A 26,514-nucleotide genomic window follows, 5' to 3' on the forward strand; every position below is an offset into this window, starting at 1 on the left:
AGAAACATGCACTACATGTATAACAAATAAAAAACACTATTTATTTTTTCGAAATGAATCATATATATACATGTATATACCTACATATTTCCGTCAGCGATATCAAACTCTATTTAAACTGAATAAACTCGACAAAATGCCCAGCTTCTCAACAAAACCTATTGCATTAATCTACCATTACGCAAAAGATAATGCCGAATTACCGATAGAATGAATTGTATTTCAGTACTTTTTTTATACATCAGATTTTGCTTAATTTGCGCAGGTAAACAGTTAACTGTTTGATTTACCGAATTCTCTGTTTGATTTGATACGTAAAAATCACGAAATACAGACGATAGTTTCCAGGTCACAAAGCATAAATAATGAAAACGAAACGAAAATCAGAACAAGCCAACACCAACGTCATGTGTGAAAACAGTCAACGCATTGAAATATTTAGCATCAATTTACTTCACAAAATCGGCACCAATATATTTTGCATGTTTCAAAAATTTCCCTTCATACGCAAACTGTTGCACAACAAGCATATTCATCATAGTCAGATCGACCCTTTTTCGTATAATGTCATGGCTGCTTTAAACAAAGAACCTCGTTTTAGAAGTATGGAATACGAGTCTTAGTAAAATGGGTATGCAAACCCGGGCCATGGCAAAATAAAAGCCAGGGCAGATCGGCAATCGTCAATTCCAAATACGCATTATTTTGCAGCAATATTTACAGCGAATACAAATATACTAGTCCATCAAATATCCTGAAATTTTAATGAGATTGGCAGATTAATAACACGCCTTTCCTTTATTATTATTTTCGTAATAACGCAGATTTGAAACAGAATTAGCACTTAATTTTTAGAATTTATATTTTCCTTCCAATAAGGATAATTTATGCTAATTTACGTTGAATTTGCCTCGGAAGTTCTTGAGAAGAAGATTTTTAAAAATGCAACCCCCCCCCTTTTTCTACAGTTTCAAGGTTTTCTCCGCTTTAAATAAAAATCGGACTTTTATTTCTGCAATTTATATTCGCCCTCCCATAAGGATGCATTGTGCTAAATTTGGTTGAAATTGGATGAGCGGTTTTAGAGAAAAAGTTCAAAACGTAACAAGTTTACAGACGGACGGACGGACGGACAGACAGACAGACGGACGGACGGACGACGGACAAAATGTGATCAGAATAGCTCACTAAATTCTAGAGTATGTGCTTGATAACAGTTCTAAATGTACTGGCTTTTCATATTGTTTCTTCATTAGAAAGTTTTGATATCTTTATAATCAGAACTTAAAAATTGTTGATTTTTTTCTTTGATATCATAACATTGACGGCCTTATAATGATAATGTTACTAAATCTGACTGATTAATATTTGATTCTTATTACATAAGAGAAGACGAGGGTCAAATAGAAACCTTTTGCCCAATGATAATATGCCGACAATTGTTCCTTACAATGCCTGATTGAGAACAACTACTAAGCTCATATGTATTTAAATTTCACAGAATATGAATAACGTCGTTAGATGAAAACATTTTACGCTTACATAATATGTCCTTATAAACCTGCTAAGTTTTCGGTAAATTGCTTAAAATTGGAAAACGTCCTTACCTGTTGACGGGAAACAGCTGATGGAGACATCCTCTCCGTGGTTACAGTTATGAGATCCCCAGGGATTGTGACTACACTCCTCAATGCCTGTCTCAGATCCCATACATTTGACGTTGCCCAACCAGATAGGACCAGATCCCTGTCCATATGCAGCACCGTCATAGGCTTTTGATGCATTCCTGAATGATGAGAGTAAATACCTGAACTTAACATTGTCAACTGATAATATCAGAGTTTAACCATTTTATTGCATGGTTAAAAATATTAACCATGGAGAGTTTTATTATACTTCTTTATAGTACTTTGTAAATTTTTGTTTCCATAAAGTGGTTTGTATGACCATTTTCATCATGAAAAGTCTTACCAAGGTAAGCCTAAAGATCGACACACCACAACAGATAGTGTATCCTTTAAACCATCATCACACACTGTTCCCCATCTTCCCAGTTTGTAAATTTCTAATCGACCTTCATATTCAGTCGGTCCTCCAACAAGCCGGACAAAAATATCTTTGGACAGAAAATAAAAAAGAACAGTTTTTAAGGTGATCATTTTTATATGACAACATTTTCCATGTCTTATAATTAAACATCTAAGAGTATACCTTTTTCTACTTGAAAAATGTAATACACAATTTCGATGATGCATTACATGATTAAAAAAATTACCATTGGGCAAGCAGTTGATGGATACATCATCACCATGGTTACAGTTGTTAGACCCCCAGGGACTGTGACTACACTCTGCAATGTTTGACTCGGATCCTATGCAGTTAACATTGTCTAACCAGATTGTACCTGATCCTTGACCATGTACAGCACCGCCATAGGCCTCAGATGTTGCCCTGGAAATTTTAAATCCGACAAAATCATAAATACTTGTTCCGATGGTAAATAATATTGATCTGTTTTTCTTATTAAGAGTAAAAAAACCCTTCATAACTGATATAATGATCAACAAAACTGAACTGTTTTAGATATCAAACAAGTCTTTTTTTTAGGTCACACCGCATTAGTAGTACTTGTTTATAACTTGTTATAAATTTAAAGTTTAAAATTGAATTCTACTACAGCAACAATGAAGATTACCAAGGCAAGCCTAAAGATCGACACACCACAACTGCCAGTTTATCGCTCAAATTATCATCACACACTGTTCCCCAACTCCCAAATCTGTTCACTTCTAATCGACCTTCATTTTCACTCGTCCCTCCAACAAGTCGGACAGCAATGTCTAAAATACAAGAAAAAAGTTAACATTGTATTTTTAGATTAACAGAAAAATACCATTTTATCAGAATGAAACCTATACTATTTTATTTTTATTCTCGAAATGATAAGTTTATAAATGTCTGATACTTTATATATTATCATTATCAATAACATTAAAGAAACTTAGTCATGCTAGTACATTTAAGAAATGAACTCAATGTCTACCCAAGTTATACTCGTATAACCTGGGTTGGGGCAATTTACGCTTTATAATCCGCGAAGCGGATTATAAAAAAGCGTAAATTGCTCCAACCCAGGTTTTACGAGTATAACTTGGGTAGACATTGAGTTCATTCCTTATAATTTAATTTTCTGGAATTTGCTGTACAAATTGAGTCCGTTTTACTTTTAAAAATGATATAAATCTGTTCAAAATTCAAACGTAACGTCAAGTGAATTAGTACGTCGGTGCATTGTGACGTGTCTTGTGACGTGCAAACCAGGTTATACAAATTTAACTAAATTTTTCTATCCAATCAAATGCCGCGAACTACAACCATAATTAAATTATTAATGTTTAATCAGTAAAATTTATCAGTGTCATAGATAAAGAAATGTAAAAGAAACAAATCCAAATTGACAATATTCTAAGTTGCCGCCTCGACATGCCATTGATGATAACATTTATCAAGTAAACGTCAATATAGAAATGAACCCAATCAAAAATGAAACCAAAGTACTTTCTTCTGTTATTGTGTATTGTATTTGATATGGTAGGGATTTTAAGATAGGACTACAAAGGACTATGTGCGGTATGGTCAAATATCTGCCCCCGATTTCAACCAATTTTTAAATAGTATCGTATGAAAATGAAATCTTCACAAATCATTGTAAAGAGGGTGCCTATAACTTTAATCTTGATTTTAGTCATCATTGCTCACTCGCTGTTTATCTATGACGTCACATAAATGACCTAATTCCTGCAAATTTGCAAACAAATGAAAATATTCTCATTTTTGCTCTATATTTTGCATTCGGAAGTATAGAGCGCAGGTCTGCTCAAGTGCGATTTTAACATATGTTTTTCTTCGGATAGTTATACATATTATACTAAAAATGGTACTTGAGCAAGCCTGCACTCGATGTTTCCCAGTCGAAAAACCATCGGAAAACACCCATATTTTGCTACAAAACATCAATTTAACAAAATAATGCAATATTCATGACGTCATTTCTACATTATGACGTCACTGTGGTGATAACCTTTTACACCTTTATTTCCAATATGATTTTAACTATCTTTCACCTTATTTTAAAGCTCTTTCTAAAACTTTGATTTTGGGGGGCAAAAATTGCATAAAACCGCACTTAGTCCTTTATCCTCAATGTTCAAATTGAAAATAAAAGATATCAAGCACAACTGAGGCTAGGCTAATTTTGAGAACCATTAATGGAACAAAAGTCTGACACGACACCTATTAGGGGTTGAGGAGGCTGGATGGTCAACAAATTAAATACAAGATCTATCTAAAGTCTTAAAATATTAATAGTTGAAGCATTAGTTATAAAAGAAAAAATCAGTAGGATACACCTTTTAAATTTCTCTATTTTCCCTATCTTTATATGGAACTCATCTTTAAAGAAAATCAAAACAGTCTAAAAGTATCCAATACTATCCAGTCCTTTTAAATTCTAGAGTATGTGCTTGGTAACAGTTCTAAATGTACGGTCGTTTCATATTGTTTCTTCGTTAGAAAGTTTTGATATCTTTATAATCAGAACTTAAGAATTGTTGATTTTTTTCTTTGTCATCTTTAACATTGACAGCCTTATAATGATAATGCTACTAAATCTGACTGATTAATATTTGATTCTTATTACATAAGAGATGACGAAGTTCTAGTAAAAACGTTTCGCTCCGTGAGTGATAAAATGTCGCCTTTTCCTCCTAATAATGCATGAGTAGAGAACAACTACTCGGCTCAAATCAATTTAAATTTTAAAAAATATTAATGAATTAACATTTGTTTGATGGGAACACTTAACGCCTACGTGATATGTATTTATAAACCTGTTATGTTTTCGGTAAATTGTTAAAAACGTAGAAAACCTCCTAATTTTAACCTGTTGACGGGAAACAGCTGATGGAGACATCCTCTCCATGGTTACAGTTATGAGATCCCCAGGGATTGTGACTACACTCCTCAATGCCTGTCTCAGATCCCATACATTTGACGTTGTCCAACCAGATAGGACCAGATCCCTGTCCATGTGCAGCTCCGCCATAGGCTTTTGATGCAGTCCTGAATGATGAGAGTAATCACCTGAACTTAACATTTTCAACTAATAATATCAGAGTTTAACCATTTTATTACTTTGTGAAAAAAAAAATTAAACACGTTGTTGTGAAAAATCATATTACTATGGAGAATTTTTGATGTATTTTTTTATAGTACTTTGTAAATTTTTGTTTCCATAAAGTGGTTTGTATGACCACTTTCATAATGAAAAGTCGTAGCAAGGTAAGCCTAATGATCGACACACCACAACAGATAGTGTATCATTTAAACCATCATCACACACTGTTCCCCATTTTCCCGATTTGTAAACCTCTAATCGACCTTCATATTCAGTCGTTCCTCCAACAAGTCGGACAGCAGTATCTTGAGACATATTATAAAAAAGAACAGTTTTTAAGATGATCATCTTTATATGACATTCTCAGTATTATAATTAAACATCTTAGAGAACACATATTTCAATCGAAAATGCTTATAAACAGGCATTAAATGATCAAAACAAATTTACCATTGGACTTAATGGGCAAGCAGTTGATGGATATATCATCTCCATGATTACAGTTGTTAGATCCCCAGGGACTGTGACTACATTCTTCAATTTTAGACTCAGATCCAATGCAGTTAACATTGTCTAACCAGATTGTACCTGATCCTCGACCAAATACAGCACCGCCATAGGCCTCTGATGTTGCCCTGAATAATTTAAACACATTCTTGTTTACAATATCATCATAAATGATTGTTTCATTTGTGAAGAATGCTGACCTGTTTTTGTAATTGATATTATCACACCCAAACAATGAAATATAATGGAAAAAAAAAATGAAAGAATGGTTTTAGATATCAATCAATTTCTTTCTGTAAATAATAAATCAACATTAATGGATTACGAGTACCACTCTTGTAGCAAACAACATTACCAAGGCAAGCCCAATGATCGACACACCACAACAGAGAGGTTATGGTTAAAATTAGTATCACACACTGTTCCCCATCTTCGAAGTTTGTAAATTTCTAATCGACCTTCATATTCAGTCGTTCCTCCAACAAGTCGGACAAAAGTAGCTTGAGACAGGAAATAAAAAAGAACAGTTTTTAAGATGATCATTCTTATATGACAACATTTTCCATGTCTTATAATTAAACATATTAGAGTGTACCTTTTTTAACCTGAAAATGCTTATACACAGGTTCGATGATGCATTACATGATTAAAAAAATTACCATTGGGCAAGCAGTTGATTGATACATCATCACCATGGTTACAGTTGTTAGACCCCCAGGGACTGTGACTACACTCTGCAATGTTTGACTCAGATCCTATACAGTTAACATTGTCTAACCAGATTGTACCTGATCCTCGACCAAATACAGCACCGCCATATGCCTCAGATGTTGCCCTGGTAATTTAAAACCCGACAAAATCATAAATACTTGTTCCGACGGTAAAACAAAATAGTGATCTATTTTTCTTACTACTAATAAAAAAACATCAGAATTGAAAGAATGATAAATAAAACTAAAAAGTTTTAAGATATCAAACAAGTCTTTTTATAGGGCACATGGTATTACTAATTCTTGTTTATAACTTGTTATAAATTTCAAGTTTTAAACTGAACTCGACTACTGCAACAATGAAGATTACCAAGGCAAGCCTAAAGATCGACACACAACAACTGCCAGTTTATCGCTCAAATTATCATCACACACTGTTCCCCAAATCCCCAACCTGTTCACTTCTAATCGACCTTCATTTTCACTCGTCCCTCCAACAAGTCTAATATCAATGTCTACAATACAAGAAAAAGGTTAACATTGTATTTCAAGATTAACAAGAAAACTATTACTTTATCAGAATGAAACCTACACTATTTCATTGGTCTTCTCGAAACGTTCAGTTTATAAATGTCTGATCATTGTATTGTCATTATCAATAATATTAAAGACACTTAGTCATGCTAATACATTAATGTTAAATCAGTAAAATTTATCAGTGTCATAGATAAAGAAAAGTAATAGAAACAAATCCAAATTGACAATATTCTAAGTTGCCGCCTCGATTCCTTCAGTAATGAGATTACCGTCTTTTCTTATGTTATTGTGTATTGTATTAGATATTATAGGGATTTAAGATAGAAAAACAAATTCATCTTCAATGTTCAAATTGAAAACAAAAGATATCAAGCACAATTGAGACTACTTTTAAGAACCATTTATGGAACAAAAGTCTGACACTGACACAGCACCTATTAGGGGTTGAGGAGGCTGGGTGGTCAACAAATTAACCACAAGATCTATCTAAAGTCTTAAAATATCAATAGTTCAAGCATTAATTATAAAAGGAATAATCAATATGATACACCTTTTAAATTTCTCAATTTTCCTAATCTTAATATGGAGCTCATCTTTAAAGAAAATCAAAAAATCAAAATAGTCTAAAAATGGCCAATAATATCCCGCCCTTTTAAAATACTAGAGTATGTGCTTGGACACAATTCTTCATGTACGGTTGTTTCATATTGTTTCTATATTAGAAACTTTTGATATCTTTATAATCAGAACTTAAGAATTGTTGTTTTTTTGTCATCATTAACATTGACAGCCTTGTATTGATAATGTTACTAAATCTGACTGATTAAAACTTGATCCTAATTCAAATAAGAAATGACGAGGATCAAATAGAAACCTTTTGCCCAGTGAAAATATGCCGACAATTTTTCCTTACAATACTTGCATAGAGAACAACTACTCAGCTCATATGTACATGTATTCAACTTTTAGATAAAATGAATAACTTCGTTAGATGAAAACATTTTACACCTTCGTAATATGTCTTTAAAAACCTGCTATGTTTTCAGAAAATTGCTTAAAAAATGGAAAACGTCCTTACCTGTTGACGGGAAACAGCTGATGGAGACATCCTCTCCATGGTTACAGTTATGAGATCCCCAGGGACTGTGACTACACTTCTCTATGCCTGTCTCAGATCCCATACATTTGACGTTGTCCAACCAGATAGGACCAGATCCCTGTCCATATGCAGCACCGCCATAGGCTTTGGATGCATTCCTGAATGATGAGAGTAATCACCTGAACTTAACATTGTCAACTAATAATATCAGAGTTGAACCATTTTATTTTTTTGTGCAAATAAAAAAATTAAACACGTTGTGAAAAATCATATTAACCATGTATCATTTTTAAACTTTTGTTAACATAAAGTGAATTGTAGGACCACTTTCATAATGAAAAGTCTTACCAAGGTAAGCCTAATGATCGACACACCACAACAGCTAGTGTATCATTTAAACCGTCATCACACACTGTTCCCCATTTTCCCGATTTGTACACCTCTAATCGACCTTCATATTTAGTCGTTCCTCCAACAAGTCGGACAGCAGTATCTTCAGACAGGTAATAAAAAAGAACAGTTTTTGAGATGATCATCTTTATATGACATTCTCAGTCTGATAATTAAACATCTTATAGAACACATTTTTCAAACGAAAATGCTTATAAATAGGCATTAAATGATTAGACAAATTTACCATTGGACCTATTGGGCAAGCAGTTGATTGATATATCATCTCCATGATTACAGTTGTTAGATCCCCAGGGACTATGACTACACTCTGCAATGTTTGACTCAGATCCTATGCAGTTAACATTGTCTAACCAGATTGTACCTGATCCTCGACCAAATACAGCACCGCCATATGCCTCAGATGTTGCCCTGGTAATTTAAAACCCGACAAAATCATAAATACTTGTTCCGACGGTAAAACAAAATAGTGATCTATTTTTCTTACTACTAATAAAAAAACATCAGAATTGAAAGAATGATAAATAAAACTAAAAAGTTTTAAGATATCAAACAAGTCTTTTTATAGGGCACATGGTATTACTAATTCTTGTTTATAACTTGTTATAAATTTCAAGTTTTAAACTGAACTCGACTACTGCAACAATGAAGATTACCAAGGCAAGCCTAAAGATCGACACACAACAACTGCCAGTTTATCGCTCAAATTATCATCACACACTGTTCCCCAAATCCCCAACCTGTTCACTTCTAATCGACCTTCATTTTCACTCGTCCCTCCAACAAGTCTAATATCAATGTCTACAATACAAGAAAAAGGTTAACATTGTATTTCAAGATTAACAAGAAAACTATTACTTTATCAGAATGAAACCTACACTATTTCATTGGTCTTCTCGAAACGTTCAGTTTATAAATGTCTGATCATTGTATTGTCATTATCAATAATATTAAAGACACTTAGTCATGCTAATACATTAATGTTAAATCAGTAAAATTTATCAGTGTCATAGATAAAGAAAAGTAATAGAAACAAATCCAAATTGACAATATTCTAAGTTGCCGCCTCGATTCCTTCAGTAATGAGATTACCGTCTTTTCTTATGTTATTGTGTATTGTATTAGATATTATAGGGATTTAAGATAGAAAAACAAATTCATCTTCAATGTTCAAATTGAAAACAAAAGATATCAAGCACAATTGAGACTACTTTTAAGAACCATTTATGGAACAAAAGTCTGACACTGACACAGCACCTATTAGGGGTTGAGGAGGCTGGGTGGTCAACAAATTAACCACAAGATCTATCTAAAGTCTTAAAATATCAATAGTTCAAGCATTAATTATAAAAGGAATAATCAATATGATACACCTTTTAAATTTCTCAATTTTCCTAATCTTAATATGGAGCTCATCTTTAAAGAAAATCAAAAAATCAAAATAGTCTAAAAATGGCCAATAATATCCCGCCCTTTTAAAATACTAGAGTATGTGCTTGGACACAATTCTTCATGTACGGTTGTTTCATATTGTTTCTATATTAGAAACTTTTGATATCTTTATAATCAGAACTTAAGAATTGTTGTTTTTTTGTCATCATTAACATTGACAGCCTTGTATTGATAATGTTACTTAATCTGACTGATTAAAACTTGATCCTAATTCAAATAAGAAATGACGAGGATCAAATAGAAACCTTTTGCCCAGTGAAAATATGCCGACAATTTTTCCTTACAATACTTGCATAGAGAACAACTACTCAGCTCATATGTACATGTATTCAACTTTTAGATAAAATGAATAACTTCGTTAGATGAAAACATTTTACACCTTCGTAATATGTCTTTAAAAACCTGCTATGTTTTCAGAAAATTGCTTAAAAAATGGAAAACGTCCTTACCTGTTGACGGGAAACAGCTGATGGAGACATCCTCTCCATGGTTACAGTTATGAGATCCCCAGGGACTGTGACTACACTTCTCTATGCCTGTCTCAGATCCCATACATTTGACGTTGTCCAACCAGATAGGACCAGATCCCTGTCCATATGCAGCACCGCCATAGGCTTTGGATGCATTCCTGAATGATGAGAGTAATCACCTGAACTTAACATTGTCAACTAATAATATCAGAGTTGAACCATTTTATTTTTTTGTGCAAATAAAAAAATTAAACACGTTGTGAAAAATCATATTAACCATGTATCATTTTTAAACTTTTGTTAACATAAAGTGAATTGTAGGACCACTTTCATAATGAAAAGTCTTACCAAGGTAAGCCTAATGATCGACACACCACAACAGCTAGTGTATCATTTAAACCGTCATCACACACTGTTCCCCATTTTCCCGATTTGTACACCTCTAATCGACCTTCATATTTAGTCGTTCCTCCAACAAGTCGGACAGCAGTATCTTCAGACAGGTAATAAAAAAGAACAGTTTTTGAGATGATCATCTTTATATGACATTCTCAGTCTGATAATTAAACATCTTATAGAACACATTTTTCAAACGAAAATGCTTATAAATAGGCATTAAATGATTAGACAAATTTACCATTGGACCTATTGGGCAAGCAGTTGATTGATATATCATCTCCATGATTACAGTTGTTAGATCCCCAGGGACTATGACTACACTCTGCAATGTTTGACTCAGATCCTATGCAGTTAACATTGTCTAACCAGATTGTACCAGATCCTCGACCAAATACAGCACCGCCATAGGCCTCTGATGTTGCCCTGAATAATTAAAAACACACATTTTTGCTGACAACATCATTGTAAATGATTGTTTAATTGTGAAAAATGCTGACATGTTTTTGTAATTGATAATATCACATCCAAAGAATGAAATATAATGGAAAAAAATATGAAAGAATGGTTTTAGATATCAAACCATTTCTTTCTGTAGATAATACATCAACATTAATAGATTACGAGTACCACTCTTGTAGCAATCAACATTACCAAGGCAAGCCCAATGATCGACACACCACAACAGACAGGTTATGGTTAAAATTATTATCACACACTGTTCCCCAACTTCCAAGTTTGTAAATTTCTAATCGACCTTCATATTCAGTCGTTCCTCCAACAAGTTGGACAAAAGTAGCTTGAGACAGGAAATAAAAAAGAACAGTTTTTTAAGATGATCATTCTTATATGACAACATTGTCCATGTCTTATAATTAAACATCTTAGCGTATACTTTTTTTTTACCTGAAAATGCTTATACACAGGTTCGGTGATGCATTAAATGATTAAAAAAAATTACCATTGGGTAAGCAGTTGATGGATACATCATCACCATGGTTACAGTTGTTAGACCCCCAGGGACTGTGACTACACTCTGCAATGTTTGACTCAGATCCTATGCAGTTAACATTGTCTAACCAGATTGTTCCTGATCCTTGACCATGTACAGCACCGCCATATGCCTCAGATGTTGCCCTGGAAATTTAAAATCCGACAAAATCATAAATAGGTGTTCCGAGGGTAAAAAAATAATGATCCGTTTTTCTTACTTATAATAAAAAAAAACCTAAAGAAATAAAACTGAATAGTTTTAAGATATCAAACAAGTCTTTTGATAGGTCAGATGGCATTAATACTACTTGTTTATAACTTGATATAAATTTCAAGTTTTAAACTGAATTCTACTACAGCAACAATGAAGATTACCAAGACAAGCCTAAAGATCGACACACCACAACTGCCAGTTTATCGTTCAAATTATCATCACACACTGTTCCCCAACTCCCCAACCTGTTCACTTCTAATCGACCTTCCTTTTCACTCGTCCCTCCAACAAGTCGGACAGCAATGTCTAAAATACAAGAAAAAAGTTAACATTGTATTTTTAGATTAACAAGAAAACTACAATTTCATCAGAATGAAACCTACACTATATTATTGTTCTTCGCTACACGTTAAGTTTATAAATGTCTGATACTTTATACATTGTCATTATCAATAATATTAAATTCACTTGGTCACGCTAGTACATTAATATTTAATCAGTAAAATTTATCGGTGTTATTGATAAAGAAATGTAAAAGAAGCAAATCCCAAATTGACAATATTCTAAGTTGCCGCCTCGACAGGCCATTGATAATAACATTTATCAAGTTAACGTCAATATAGAAATGAATTCAATCAAAAATGAACCCAAAGTATTTTCTTCTGTTATTGTGTACTGTATCAGATATTGTAGGTATTTTAAGATATGGCTACAAATTCATCCTCAATGTTCAAACATAAAAAAAGAAATCAAGCACAACTGAGGCTAATTTTGAGAACCATTAATGAAACAAAAGTCTGACACTGACACAGCACCTATTGGGGGTTGAGGAGGCTGGATGGTCAACAAATTAACTACAAGATCTATCTAAAGTCTTAAAATATTAATAGTTCAAGCATTAACAATAAATGAACTAATCAATATGATATACCTTTTAAATATCTCAATTTTCCCTATCTATATATGGAGCTCATCTTTAAAGATAATCAAAACAGTCTAAAAATAACCAATACTATCCAGCCCTTTTAAATTCTAGAATACGCGAGTACCCGCTTGGTAACAGTCCTTAATGTACGGTCGTTTCATATTGTTTCTTTATTAGAAACTTTTGATATCTTTATTATCAGAACTTAAAAATTGTTTCTTTCTTCTTGGTCATCATTAACATTGACAGCCTTATAATGAGAATGTTACTAAATCTGACTTATTAAAACTTGATCTTAAATGAAAAAAGAAATGACGAGGGTCTAATAGACACTTTATGCCCAGTGATTTTTCCTTTCAATGCTTGCGTAGAGAACAACTACTAAGCTCATATGTATTTAAATTTTAGAGAATATGAATAACTTCGTTAGATGAAAACATTTTACGCCTACATAATATGTCCTTAAAAACCTGCTATGTTTCGGCAAATTGCTTAAAAAGTGGAAAACGTCCTTACCTGTTGACGGGAAACAGCTGATGGAGACATCCTCTCCATGGTTACAGTTATGAGATCCCCAGGGATTGTGACTACACTCCTCAATGCCTGTCTCAGATCCCATACATTTGACGTTATCCAACCAGATAGGACCAGATCCCTGTCCATATGCAGCACCGCCATAGGCTTTTGATGCATTCCTGAATGATGAGATTTGTTGTACATTTGATATTAACAGAATTAGTAAATTTAAGTATATTGTTTAAAATAGAAAATATACAAATTTTGTGAAAAATCGAAAAAATAATGGAGCAGTTTTGATGTAACGCGATGTAACAATTTGTAAATGTTTGCGTTCATAAAATGGTTAAAATGACTACGTTTAGAATAAAGTTCTTACCAAGGTAATCCTAATGATCGACACACCACAACAGATAGTGTATCATTTAAACCATCATCGCAAACTGTTCCCCATTTTCCCAATTTGTAAACTTCTAATCGACCTTCATATTCAGTCCGTCCTCCAACAAGTCGGACAGCAGTATCTTGACACAAGTAATATAATTATAAGACAGCTGCTAAAGGGACATACATGTATTCATGAGTTTGGTCAAACTTATATTTTCCAATACATACTGCTTACAATGCGTTGATTTTTAAGCAAGAGCTTGAAATGCACTGTTATGTAAACAAAACTTTGGTCTTTCTGGTTGTTTGTTTTTATTTTAAATGTTGAAATTAAATTTCCATGATGAATGTAACAAACGATGTTTATTTGTTTAAAACGAATTAGCAAATATAACAATATCATCTGTAAAAGAACTTTATTTGGGATATTAAACCAATGTAAACAAAAACATGGCACAGACCATGTTCACATTACAGGGAATTGCGAGCTCTGTATCTTGCTTATAACTCTTCTATCGACACCCACATTTTGGTTGATCATCAGAAATGCACTATTAAACCCCATAAACAATGATAATAAGAAAAATTAATTTGACCAAACTCGTGACCATGCACCTTTATAGAATGATCGCTTTTCAAATAATAAGGTTGGGTTATAAATTGTAAGTTTCAGCAAGAAATCTAACTCTTGAAAATTTGTTTTTGGTCAAAGATGTAAATTTTTGGGGAAGGCCCAGCAACGAATACCACGAACACTGAGTCTCAAAGAATTCTAATAAATCAACAGTATTATCAGTTACTTTCCAGTCGAGGCATTTTGCATTTTGCACGGACCATTCTCTTTCTTACTTTCTATTATAAACGAAATTATTAAAACAAAATCAAGAATTTCAAAAAGCACTTTAGATAGAAGAAGAAATCTTTTCGGGAAGAACTGACACACTATACAATTTATCTTTCTTAAAACCGAAACATATGACTTTAAATTTTTTTATTAAGCAGCATAATCAAAACCACTTTTTGTTTTGCGTATGCACGACGTTGTAACTGTGCAATGGAAAGGATCTTATACAAGATATTTGAAAACCGTTCACTTGGATTTCAGTATTGTTTTCTTATCTTGTGAACGTAACACATTTTGTCTCAGCCCTAATGAGTCTTCCCAACTAAGTACTGTGAAAAAATCGTCATGTTCAATCATTTTGAGAAGCAAATGGCTAGAATTTTTACAACTGTGCTTTTTTGTTTTACTTAATGCGCTTTGTAACCCCAATCATTTTTATTGCACTTTCACAAAGTTACATACCAGAGTATAAGCATAGCGCATAAACACAAAGTTGCGAGGTAAACGTATGTATCTAGAGTATTTGTTTGATTGATACATGAAACACACACACACACACACATATATATATATATATATATATATATATATATATATATATATATATATATATATATATATATATATATATATGTATATATATATATATATATATATATATATAAAGAAGTGGTGGTGTGTAATCTATGTGGACAATTTAGTTTTTTTTTAGTAAAAAAGAAACATTTAAAGGTACAGAACAAAAAGAAGAAACAATAAGAGACACAGGATGAATGATAACCTTTAAGTTCTCCTTAATGATAGCTTAACGATTCTTAAAGGTATTGTAATATCGAGGAATTGCTGCTCGGAAAGAATAACACCAGTGCTCGTACACATTTATTACGGAACTGACGTCACAAACAAGACAATACACTAGACATGTAACCATTACAAAATAGACAATAAATTTCCGGATATTACATCACTTTCTTTTTTTTAAATTAAATGATAAACACATTATTTGAATGTTCGAATAAAGTCCAAAAGAAATTCACTGCTTTAAGAGAAGATACACAAAAACATGACTAGATAACACACCTTTGCATGACGAGAATCTTGAGTCTAATTTCAACAAATAAACACGTTTACAAGTCACACGAACAATTTTAAGAACACTCAAGTGAGAAAGTAGTCCTTTAGGTACTCTGGTGGTTTGGCTGTGCGTATTGGTCTGTTGCGAACATACAGAAGAGGATCTTTGTCAGACTCATTGATAGTCGGATATTCGGTATTTGGATTTCTTCCAGCTCATCTTTGCCTTTTTCTTGGTCCTTCAGTGTGTCAGGATCAACTTTGATTTTCTTATAATGAGATGAATTTCGAACTATGGTTTGCCCTCCCCGTTCTGCGGTTATCTGACTTCCGGTTTTTTTCTTCACAATGTACGGTTTGGAACGAACGGTGTTGAAAGCTTGTTTTCTTTTGGAGTCTTCACATGCACTGTATCGCCTTCTTTGGTATACGATTCCTTCGCATTGTTTCTCGTGTCAGCATACACTTTTTTTTCTCTTTTGCCTGGCTGTCCTTGCTGAAGAAATCAAACAGTTTCTTTTTTTTTCCTTTATCTGTGGTAATTTGGTCCTCATTTTTCTGTTTAGAAGACTTTCTGCCGGAGATAGGTTGGTGGTACTATGGGGTGTTGCCCTGTAGTTCCTCAGAAAGGTAAATATTTCTCGTTTCTAATTTCTGGATTCTATGTGGGCTGTTCTGATGGCTTTGGCTAGGATTCTCATAAATCTCTCAGCCTCTCCATTGGCCTTCGGTCATAAGTGCGTGATCATATGGTGTTTGAATCCTAATTGTTCTGCAAACTGTCTGAATTCAAAACTTTGGAATGGTGGGCCATTATCCGTTTTCAGCTCTTCTGGTATTCCGAACAATGAGAAAATTTTGTCAAATAGAGGAATTACAGATCTGGCAGATGTAGATCGCAGTACTTCTACCACAGGGTATCTTGAATGGTCATCTATCACAACCAATAGGTACTCTCCTGTTGGAAACGGACCACAAAAATCAGCGGAAACACGAGACCAGGGTTCATCAGGTATTTCTGTCATCTGTAGTGGTTCGTGATGTTTTGTTGGAGTACTAGCAGCACAGGGTATGCATTTATTACAGATCTCTTCGACTAGCTGGTTGATTCCAGGAAACCATTCTCTGTCTCGTAATTGTTGCTTTGTCTTCACTACTTCTTGGTGTCACTCCTGGGCCAGTTCTACAACTGTCTTCCGTAGGTGTTCTGGTATGAGGAGACGGTTTTCGAAGAGTAGAATGCTTCCGTTTTCAGAAGGAGCGATGGTAAATTTGTCACGGTTGACGAAGTATGATCGAATGCAGGGATCATTTAGAGATGATTCCCACTCTGCTTTGAGCATTCTTGTAATGACTTCTTGAATGACGGGGTCCTTGTTTGATGCATCTGTTATCTGTTTGATAGTAAGTGTTTTTGTCTTGGATGAAGAAACAATAAAGTTCAAGTATTTTTCTGCAATCTTTGAGTGTCTGAATATCTTCACCTCCTGTCCAGGGTGTCTTGAGAGATAGTCCGCCGGCATTTCCTTTACCCGGTCGATACTCCACTTTAAAATCATAGGGTTGTAGCTGTAAACGCCACCTCTCGATCCTTGCCGGAGGCTTGCTGTGAGGGTTGTTGGATATTATCTCTAAAGGTTTGTGGTCAGTGGTCAGTATTAACTCCGACCCAAAAAAGTACAGATGAAAGTGTTCAATCCCCCATACTATGGCCAAAGCTTCCTTTTCTGTCTGTGAATACCTCTTTTCCACATCTGATAGCCCCTTGCTTGCGTATGATATGATCTTCCCTTCCAGAGTCAGAACGGCGCCTAGTCCCACTGGGCTTGCATCAACGAGTACCTAGCTTGGTACTCTTTGCTGGGTTGAAGTATGCCATTACTTCACTGCTGAGTTTCTCCTTGAGTTCTTTAAATGCAGATTGTTCTTTCTTGCCCCACTGCCATGTTGTGTTTTGGTGGGTAACAGTGCGTAATGGAGCCACAATGGTTGCGATGTCCGGTATGAAACGAGATACGTAATTTGCCAATCCGAGAAGAGTACGTAGTTCACCAGCGTTCTGTGGAGCTGTGGCTGATTTTATGGCATAAATCTTTTTCAGGTCAGCTGACACACCTTCTGCACTGAAGCAGTATCCAGGGAACTCAACAGAGGTATTGTTAAATTCACATTTTGACTTGTTATATTTTTTTCACGCAATCTTTGAAGCACATTCTTGAGTCTTCGGTCATGTTCTTCTTGGGTCTTAGCAAACACAATGATATCATCGCTAATGTTTCTTGCACCTTCTAGGCCTTCTAGACAGTCTATGATGATGGCTTGAAAATTGTTTTTGCTGCACAACTGATTCCAAATATCAATCGCTTGTACCTCCTTGTAGTCCCACATGTGTAGTAAATGCTGTAAGGTTTTGTGATTTGGGTGCAAGTTAAACTTGGTTATATCCAGAGTTGAGGTCCAATTTTGAGAAGACACGTGAGCCGTTTAGGTCTAGTATTACATCGTCTATGGTGGGGGTGATGTGTAGGTCTCTCTTGATAGCTGTATTGACTTGTCTCATATCTACGCAGATCCTTATCTCTTCTGGCTTCTTTGGTTTTGGGGCGATTACTATAGGAGATAAAATGTGTGGGACCATCAATTTTCTCTATGACATCAAGTTGTTCTAGTCTTTCCAATTCAGCCTAAACTTTTTTTCTCTTATGAAACGGCATGCGTCGGTGTGGCTTTGCTTTGCTTTCATCTGCATAAATATGTTGTTGGAGGTCTTTTATCTTCCCGATACCTTCAAATCGGTCTGAGTATTTATCAAGAATCTGGTCTGGTGTAATCGACTTGATAACTGGAATGATATCTAGGTCCACAGCTGTTTTGTAACTGAGCAATGATCCACAATTGCCCCTCACAATGTAAACTTCTGTCATCATGGACGTCTGTCTACTGAGTGATGAAATGTTTGTATAAATGCTGCCGACTAAGTTAGCTGGTTTTTCTGCTCCATATGCAAAGACCTTTGTAATAGTAGGGTTAACAGCTTGGCAATTTCTTAGTTTACTGTAGCTTGATTCATCAAGAATGTTTATGGTTGTACCTGTGTCTACCAGCATTTCGATTTCTGTGTCACATATTTGTTTTCGGTTGTTTAATGTTGCTTACTTTGGGTCTCTTGATATGAAAAGTGTATTCGTCTTCTGAACTCGAAGATTCAATGTTAGTAGGCTCCCGCATCTGAATTTGTTTCACTGATTTTGATCTACACACGCGACTAAAATGATCGTCCTTTCCACAGGAATTTCATCGTTTTCCTTTTGCTGGACACTTTCCTTGATGAGGGTATGATCCTCCACAATTGTGACACTCTTCTTCGTTGTCTCTTACCGAGTTTGCTCTGTGTTCCCCTCTATGATAGTTGCCTCTGTATCCTCCTCTGTGATAATTGCATTTTCCTCTGTTAGGTTGATTTGGTTTGTGGTTTTGTTTTCGTGCAGTAATTTTTTCATGGCGTTGACATGCGCAGCGTCGTTTTCAATACCAGTGGCCTGTTCATCACTAATTTCAAATGAACGCGCCAATAGAAGTAATTGTTTCAAGTCTATTTCACTCTCACGAAGAGATCTTCTCCGCAATCTTGTAGAGCTGCACGACTGAATAATTTGTGACTTAATTTTTATTTGTCTATTTTCTCAAACTCACATGTCTCAGCAAGCTTGCTCAAACGTGTGTGGAAAGTGTCTATAGTTTCTCTTGTCTCCTGTTTCGACTGCCTGAATTTGTAAATATCATACGCCTTATTCCGCTTGGGGACAAAGTAAGCATCGAGAGCATCTAACGCTTGTTTGTAAGGGTCTTCTTCATCTTGTGCTAGAGTTAACATCGTAAGTATGTCGTGTACTTCCTCACCTGCGTAGTGTAGAAGAATTGCATTTCTGCGCCTTTTGTCACTGATATTTAATGCAACCAACAGAATCTCGAGTCGGTCCTTCCATTTCTTCCATCTTGTTGCAGTACTTCCTTCTGCATGTACTACGAATTCAGGGAATTGAGGCAGATTCATTGCCATCCTCGTCGCCAGTGTAATATCGAGGAATTGCTGCTCGGAAAGAATAACACCATGTGCTCGTACACATTTATTACGGAACTGACGTCACAAACAAGACAACACACTAAACATGAAACCATTACAAAATGGACAATAAATTTCCGGATATTACAGGTAGCTTAAAGACGATCTTTAAGCCACCTGTAAGCAACACATATAGGTAGCTTAAAGATGGCTTAAAGAAAGCGTAAATATGGCTTTAAGGCAGCTTAAAGACTAAATTTAATCCACCTTTAAGGACAACTTATTGGTCCTTAATGTCCAAACTTCTTTAAGCCACCTTTAAGCCACCTTTAATCAATTAAAAAATCTTTCAATGCAATATTGTGCTTAATTTACCAACAAAATGTATTAACTTTATGATTTAAAAAGTATTAAAAACGGTTTTTGTTCTGGAAAAAAAATTGAAAAAAAAATTCAAAACGCCGAAGACGAGGATTGAATCCGGGACCATTCGTTTACCAGCACCACCTCACTCTCTCTGCGCCACGGCAACTTATATATTTTAAGTTGTTTTTATATCCTATATAGTAGTGGATATTGAATCAATGTACTGAATGTGTATTTTTTACTTGAAAAGATTTTGACTTCCATTCAGTTTGTAGCAATCAATTATATCTAATTTATAAATTACATGCATGCATGTATTAAGAATGAAATACGAAACTTGGTCTTCAGTGAAAAAAATATATTATACCTAAATGGAAACCGTTAAGCAGGCCTACTTAGTTAATAAATCTAATTCATAGCTAAATGAAATGCAAGGAAGAAGATGAAATCATTTCTTTTATCAAATGCATTGACACTATTAGGGTATTAGTTCTACGCAATTTCCCGGTTCTCATGATAACTTAACGGCGCCGTTCCAGTATGTTTATATATTTGTAAACATGATTTTTAGAATATCAATTCTATAACAAACAATATTACCAGTTACTGGTGACGTATTTACTGCATGTGGCAATTTCACCGATTTCACCGATTAATTTATAATAAGAAACATAACAGTTTCCAATGCATTTGAAAAAGCCTTGTTTAGAGCAATGTTTTTGTTGGCCTTTCATGGATTCTTGAGATTCGGGGAAATAACATCATGTCAAAAGGTAATTAACAAAAATTTAATTCAGTTTAATCAAATTTCCAGGCAGCAAGACCATTTACTTATCAAATTTGTTACATATAAACATCACATGGGAAAACCATTTTTTCTCACTATTCACTCTGCAAGTAACAAAAAGTATTGTCCAGTTCAATGCCTTGAAGACTACATTAAGTTAAGAGGATTACAAAATGGGCCACTTTTTGTTAAGTACCAAATATTCCAGTTTCTAGGGGTAAACTTTCTGCGGTATTAAAAATATGTCTTGACTGTGAACTTATGGATAGACACTGTTATTCAGGAACATATGTATATTTCGTGATAACTTATAGTGCGTAACTAGGACTGTCGGTTATAGTTTAATTCCTACCTTTGACAGTGTTAAAATAATTTGAAAAATAAATTATTATTTTCATGTCAAAGCTTTGAATGGGTTTGACATATGTATATTTCTACCTATGATTACTATATATAACAAGTATTAGGTTACCTTTTACATCTTCTTGGGTGGGGCATAGGTATATCCTTACCCATGCATGGATAGTATTTGTATGTGTTTGCATGTATATGTGACTAAGGTTTGTTAGGCACATGTATATTCTGGCAAATATTAGTCCATTTTTAAAGGTTGCCACTAAAAATGTTCTCCCTCCCTCCTTGGGATCTGAATTTGATTTAATTAGAATTAATCAAGTACATGGCACTTTCAGATTACAAAGATTATGTTTTGCATTAATTATCTAATCAATCACATCATTGATTACATCAGTAATGGGAGTCATGGATTATTTTAGTTGTAAAGATTATGGCATATAGAATGAACAATCCTAATCTTATGATTAATTTTATAAATTATTAATTATTGTTATATAATCATTTATTGTCATTTTCCCGATTATTTCAAACCAAATTTGATTGAACAATAAAGACACATAAGTGGCAGAGTGCAACATACCTATTTGTGATGTTTTACTGTACAAAGATGAATGGCTCAGGTGGTTCAATTTCGAGCAGATAGAGGTTAATTATTTCATGAATATGCGTGGAATTATGCTATATGCAGTAATGGTCTATTTTGAAAATTATCAATTATGGATAAACATACTTTAATATAATTCCATGCACATATTTAGATACAGAGATTACGCTCACCCCTACAATAATTTTGAAACAAAAAAAATTATAAAGAATTTTATAACGGCAAACTGTGTTTATCGGAGCAGTGTTGATGAAAGCGATCTGTGTTAAATGGAGCGACAATAAAAACCGCCTGCAACACCCCCTTTTCCTTTGAAATTATATCATCACTCAGATTACCCCCTCCAATCCCTATAAAAGAGCGCTTGCATTTAATATATGTTTTTCTTGTTCAGCTTGATCAAACTTGACTTAAAGGGAACTTAAAGTTGGTGTAAAGACAACTTAAAGGGAGCGTAAATGCCACTTAAATCAAAGATGCTCAAAGGTGGCTTAAAGATAGCTTAAAGGTGACTTAAAGAAGTTTGGACATTAAGGACTTATTAGCTCAGCTTGAAGGTGACTTAAAGGTGGCTTAAAGATTAATATCCTTTAAGCCACCTTTAAGCCACCTTTAAGGACTTGCTTAAAAATTGTTTTTCGCCCTGTGAGACAGGGACTATAATGAGAGATTATAGATGGTAATGAACGTTCTTAACTTTGAAATATTTCTTTCAAATAAGTATCAAACAAATAATTATTACAGTTTTTCAGAAGCAAAGTTTTCTTTATAAACAGTGTTCCGGTTATAGATTTCTTATTGATATTTACATTTAGCCTTGGTGTTTTTTTTTAACTTGTTTTGTGAAAAAAATGATTAAATCTTCTAACTCTAATATTTCTATTATCATATTTTCTTAAAAGGATTGAATATTTATCAAAATTTGCTTGTAAACCAGGATGTTTATCATCTATTTCTCCAGTTCAATTCTAATTTCTTTCACTAAATTATAGCCGACAAAAATTTGTTTTTTTGTCTCAGGTGTCTGTTGACAGAAGTAACACAATGAAGAATTTACTATCTATACTCTATGTAAATAATAATTAATTGGCAAGATCCTCAGTAATTGTTGTACTGAAGCCACAGTAATTTTGAATTCTTTGTGAACTGAAAAGGCAGACTGTAAATTTTCCTCCACTTTTTTTGAGTAGATTCAATTTCTGAAATTCATTTTGTTTCAGATTTATGAGAAGTTCTTTTCTTTGATAACAAGAATAAAGAAAACTGATTTATTGTCGATTTTAAAATCTGGCTTATACCATACATGTATGTGTTCATTAGACATTCTATCACAATTTCCTTTTTGCTCATCAATCGCTGTTCTCCAACATTGTTATACATTTTTCCAAAATCTATTGATTGAAATTTTCATAATCATATTATCATACATGTATAACCAAAATTAGCTTTAGACAAGTTTTTTCGATTTTAACTTTAAAAACACAAGTCTTCTAATTCAACTTGATTTAAGTGCTATCATTAAGTTTTCAAAATCTATCATTTTTAATCCGGCATTCTCATATCCTTGAATAAAAGTGCTTCTTTTAATTTTTCCAGACTTTTCATATCCAAATAAATTTGAAAAGTTTTTTTTTCAAATCTTCTCATATACTCTAGAGTTGGGTTTGGTAGAGTTAAGATTAAATGATTGATTTTTGGGACTATAAGTGTTTAAATCACTCTTATTTTTCCTGTCGATGTTAGATTTTTAGTATTCATACTTGATAAGAGTTTGTCATTTTTTTCCACGACTGGTTTGTAATTTAATTCTATCATATTTTCCAGATTTGCAGAAAAAATTATACATAAAAGATTAAACCTTTTGTGAAATTCAGTAAATATCAATCTAGAGTGTTGGTAAACTTCTTATGAGAATTTTTTACACTCTATCCAAATCATTTTTTGTTTTACTAAAGTTTACCTTTAAACCAGACACATTTGCGTATAAGTCTAGCGTTAGGGGATCTTTAGAAGCCTCTATGATTAATGAAGTTTCATATACATAGTGCTATATTTTTTATAATCTTCTTCATCTATATTTGTGCCCATTTAATTTTTATTGTTTCGAATTAAGATACAAAGGATTTCTGCAAAGAGTATAAATTAATATGGAGATATTTAATCTCCTAGTGTATATCCTCTCTCTGTTGGAAATATTCAAATTTATGCCATTTTGTATACGCAGTACAGTTAAGGCGGCCAATAAAAATATCGGCAAATTTTTGTGATGAAAACACGTATACTTTAATTCAACTGGCATATCCTTTTTAAAATCAATTACAGTTACTGAAATGCAATATATTTCAAAAATATATATATAACAGTACAATATTTAATGTTCATAGTGAACACGTGATATGGCAGTCGCATGGTACAAGCATATGTATTTGTGGTTTTGATGTCATTTAAAAAATTGAATATTGCAAGGGCATAATCATGTCAAAATTCACAACTGAATTATAAAATAACTTGATGTTATATCGTAGATTTTGAAAAACGGTGCGAACTTTATAAGATAAGAATATTTGTTAGTAGAAACCGTAATTTATATTGCATATGTTAAATAATTTTGAAGGTCACAGGGTTAATTTCATTAACAAATAATTCATTTGTAAGATTTTACAAAGATCGTAGAAGTTTTTAAGTTACATAGCATATTTCAAATTCACTTGTAAAAGTTTTTCATGATCAGACATCAAAATTGTAAGTAATAGCATTTGTTGTTCTCAATTAAAAGATTAGTATAAGTTAAATTTGCTAATAAATATATCAATAAGTACTTTCGAGGTTTGCAATATACTGTGATGTCATAATGCTCATTTCCCGTACTTTTTGTCTAAACGGAGCACAGGATGAATGACCATCTTTAAGTTCTCCTTAAAGATAGCTTAAAGATGCTTAAAGGTAGCTTAAAGACGATCTTTAAGCCATCTTTAAGCTATATGTGTTGCTTAAAGATGACTTAAAGATAGCGTAAAGATGGCTTAAAGGCAGCTTAAAGACTATCTTTAAGCCACCTTTAAGCCACCTTTAAGGACAACTTATAGGTCCTTAATGTCCAAACTTCTTTATGCCACCTTTATGCTACCTTTAAGCTACCTTTAAGCCACCTTTAAGCCACCTTTAAGTCATAAAAAAATCTTTTAATTCAATATTGTGCTTAATTTACCATCAAAATATATCAACTTAATATATGATAATGATAGAAAAGGTATTAAAAACGGTTTTTGTTCTAGAAAATAAAATGAAAAAAAAAATAATCAAATCGCCCAAGACGAGGATTGAACCCGGGACCCTTCGTTTACCAGCATTACCTCACATCCTCTGTGCCACGGCAACTTTATTTTTTAAGGAGGTTTTTTTATCCTATATATCAGTGGATATTGAATCAATGTTTTTACTTGAAAAGATTTTGACTTCCATTCATATTGTAACAATCAATCATATCTAATTTATAAATTACATGCATGCATATATTTAGAATGAAATACGGAACTTGGTCTTAAGTGAAAAAAAGAAATATATTATACCTTAATGGAAACCGTTAGGCTTACTTAGTAAATAAATTTAAACCGAGTAGATAAACGGTCATCTAATTCATAGCTAAATGAAATGCAAGGAAGAAGATGAAATCATTTCTTTTATTAAATGCATTGAAACTATTAGAGTATTAGTTCTACACAATTTTCCCGGTTTTCATGATCACGGCACCCTTCCAGTATGTTTAAACATTTAATTATATACATGATTTTTAGACTATCAATTATATAACAAACAATATTACCAATTGCGGGTGACGTATTTACTCCATGTGACAATTGCAAATGATGTATACATATACTTGTACATACAATTGTATGATGTACCAGGCCGGGTATGTGACATATTTACTCTTATACATATATTAAAACAATTTAACCCTTATTTATTATCACCGGTACAGGAATTAATTAGCCTCTAGATTTTACTCTTACATACATGTCTCTTTAATTTGTAGACGTAACATTTTTTAAAACCCAGAGTTAGGAAATAATACTTTGAAAATGAATTACAAATGTAAATAAACTTTTATTCACTAGACTTATCGTATACACGTACATACTATGATTTCAACGCCTTTAGAAACCCTGACTTGCACCTGGGCACACGACACACCTGTTGTGTATATCTTGTATATTCTGTGTTAGTTCCAGGGGTTTTCTTAAGTTGGACAAACAATAGACTCTAATTAGATATACACAAATGTGCACCTGGGCACACGACACAACTGTTGTGTATATCTTGTATATTCTGGGTTAGTTCCAGGGATTTTCTTAAGTTGGACAAACAATAGACTCTAATTAGATATACACAAACGAACTAAACTATGTCTAGACAAACAAAGCAGTAATATCTTGCCCGATATAACAAAAGCAGTTGAGAGTCTTTTCATCTATAACATGTATCTGGCAGATCTAGAAGTAGACCTAGAAATAATTAAAATTGAAAAAAAATACATACCTTCAACCGATTATTCAATTAAATCATGCAGTTTTGGTTCATTATCTTTATTTTGTTTAATAACCGGATGAACTAAGAGAGAGAGAG

At 33.5% G+C, this 26,514-nt stretch overlaps 1 protein-coding gene across 1 annotated transcript in view; it reads right to left on the bottom strand.

Moving 5' to 3' along the window:
* The window catches only part of LOC128187860 (deleted in malignant brain tumors 1 protein-like), a 45,265-nt gene that overhangs the window by 12,881 nt on the left and 5,870 nt on the right, over positions 1-26,514 (bottom strand). The window contains exons 2-23 of the mRNA XM_052858508.1: positions 13,786-13,930; positions 13,407-13,585; positions 12,127-12,271; positions 11,720-11,895; positions 11,413-11,557; positions 11,000-11,184; positions 10,711-10,855; positions 10,342-10,520; positions 9,097-9,241; positions 8,667-8,851; positions 8,378-8,522; positions 8,009-8,187; positions 6,764-6,908; positions 6,343-6,518; positions 6,039-6,183; positions 5,627-5,811; positions 5,337-5,481; positions 4,943-5,121; positions 2,696-2,840; positions 2,276-2,451; positions 1,972-2,116; positions 1,608-1,786 (exon numbers count right to left, since the gene is read on the bottom strand). Of these exons, the coding sequence (XP_052714468.1) occupies positions 1,608-1,786; positions 1,972-2,116; positions 2,276-2,451; positions 2,696-2,840; positions 4,943-5,121; positions 5,337-5,481; positions 5,627-5,811; positions 6,039-6,183; positions 6,343-6,518; positions 6,764-6,908; positions 8,009-8,187; positions 8,378-8,522; positions 8,667-8,851; positions 9,097-9,241; positions 10,342-10,520; positions 10,711-10,855; positions 11,000-11,184; positions 11,413-11,557; positions 11,720-11,895; positions 12,127-12,271; positions 13,407-13,585; positions 13,786-13,930 (3,573 nt within the window). The remainder of the gene's footprint in view (positions 1-1,607; positions 1,787-1,971; positions 2,117-2,275; positions 2,452-2,695; positions 2,841-4,942; positions 5,122-5,336; positions 5,482-5,626; positions 5,812-6,038; positions 6,184-6,342; positions 6,519-6,763; positions 6,909-8,008; positions 8,188-8,377; positions 8,523-8,666; positions 8,852-9,096; positions 9,242-10,341; positions 10,521-10,710; positions 10,856-10,999; positions 11,185-11,412; positions 11,558-11,719; positions 11,896-12,126; positions 12,272-13,406; positions 13,586-13,785; positions 13,931-26,514) is intronic.

This window comes from Crassostrea angulata, chromosome 1 (assembly GCF_025612915.1).
Source record: "Crassostrea angulata isolate pt1a10 chromosome 1, ASM2561291v2, whole genome shotgun sequence".
In the NCBI taxonomy this organism is placed as follows: domain Eukaryota; kingdom Metazoa; phylum Mollusca; class Bivalvia; order Ostreida; family Ostreidae; genus Magallana; species Magallana angulata.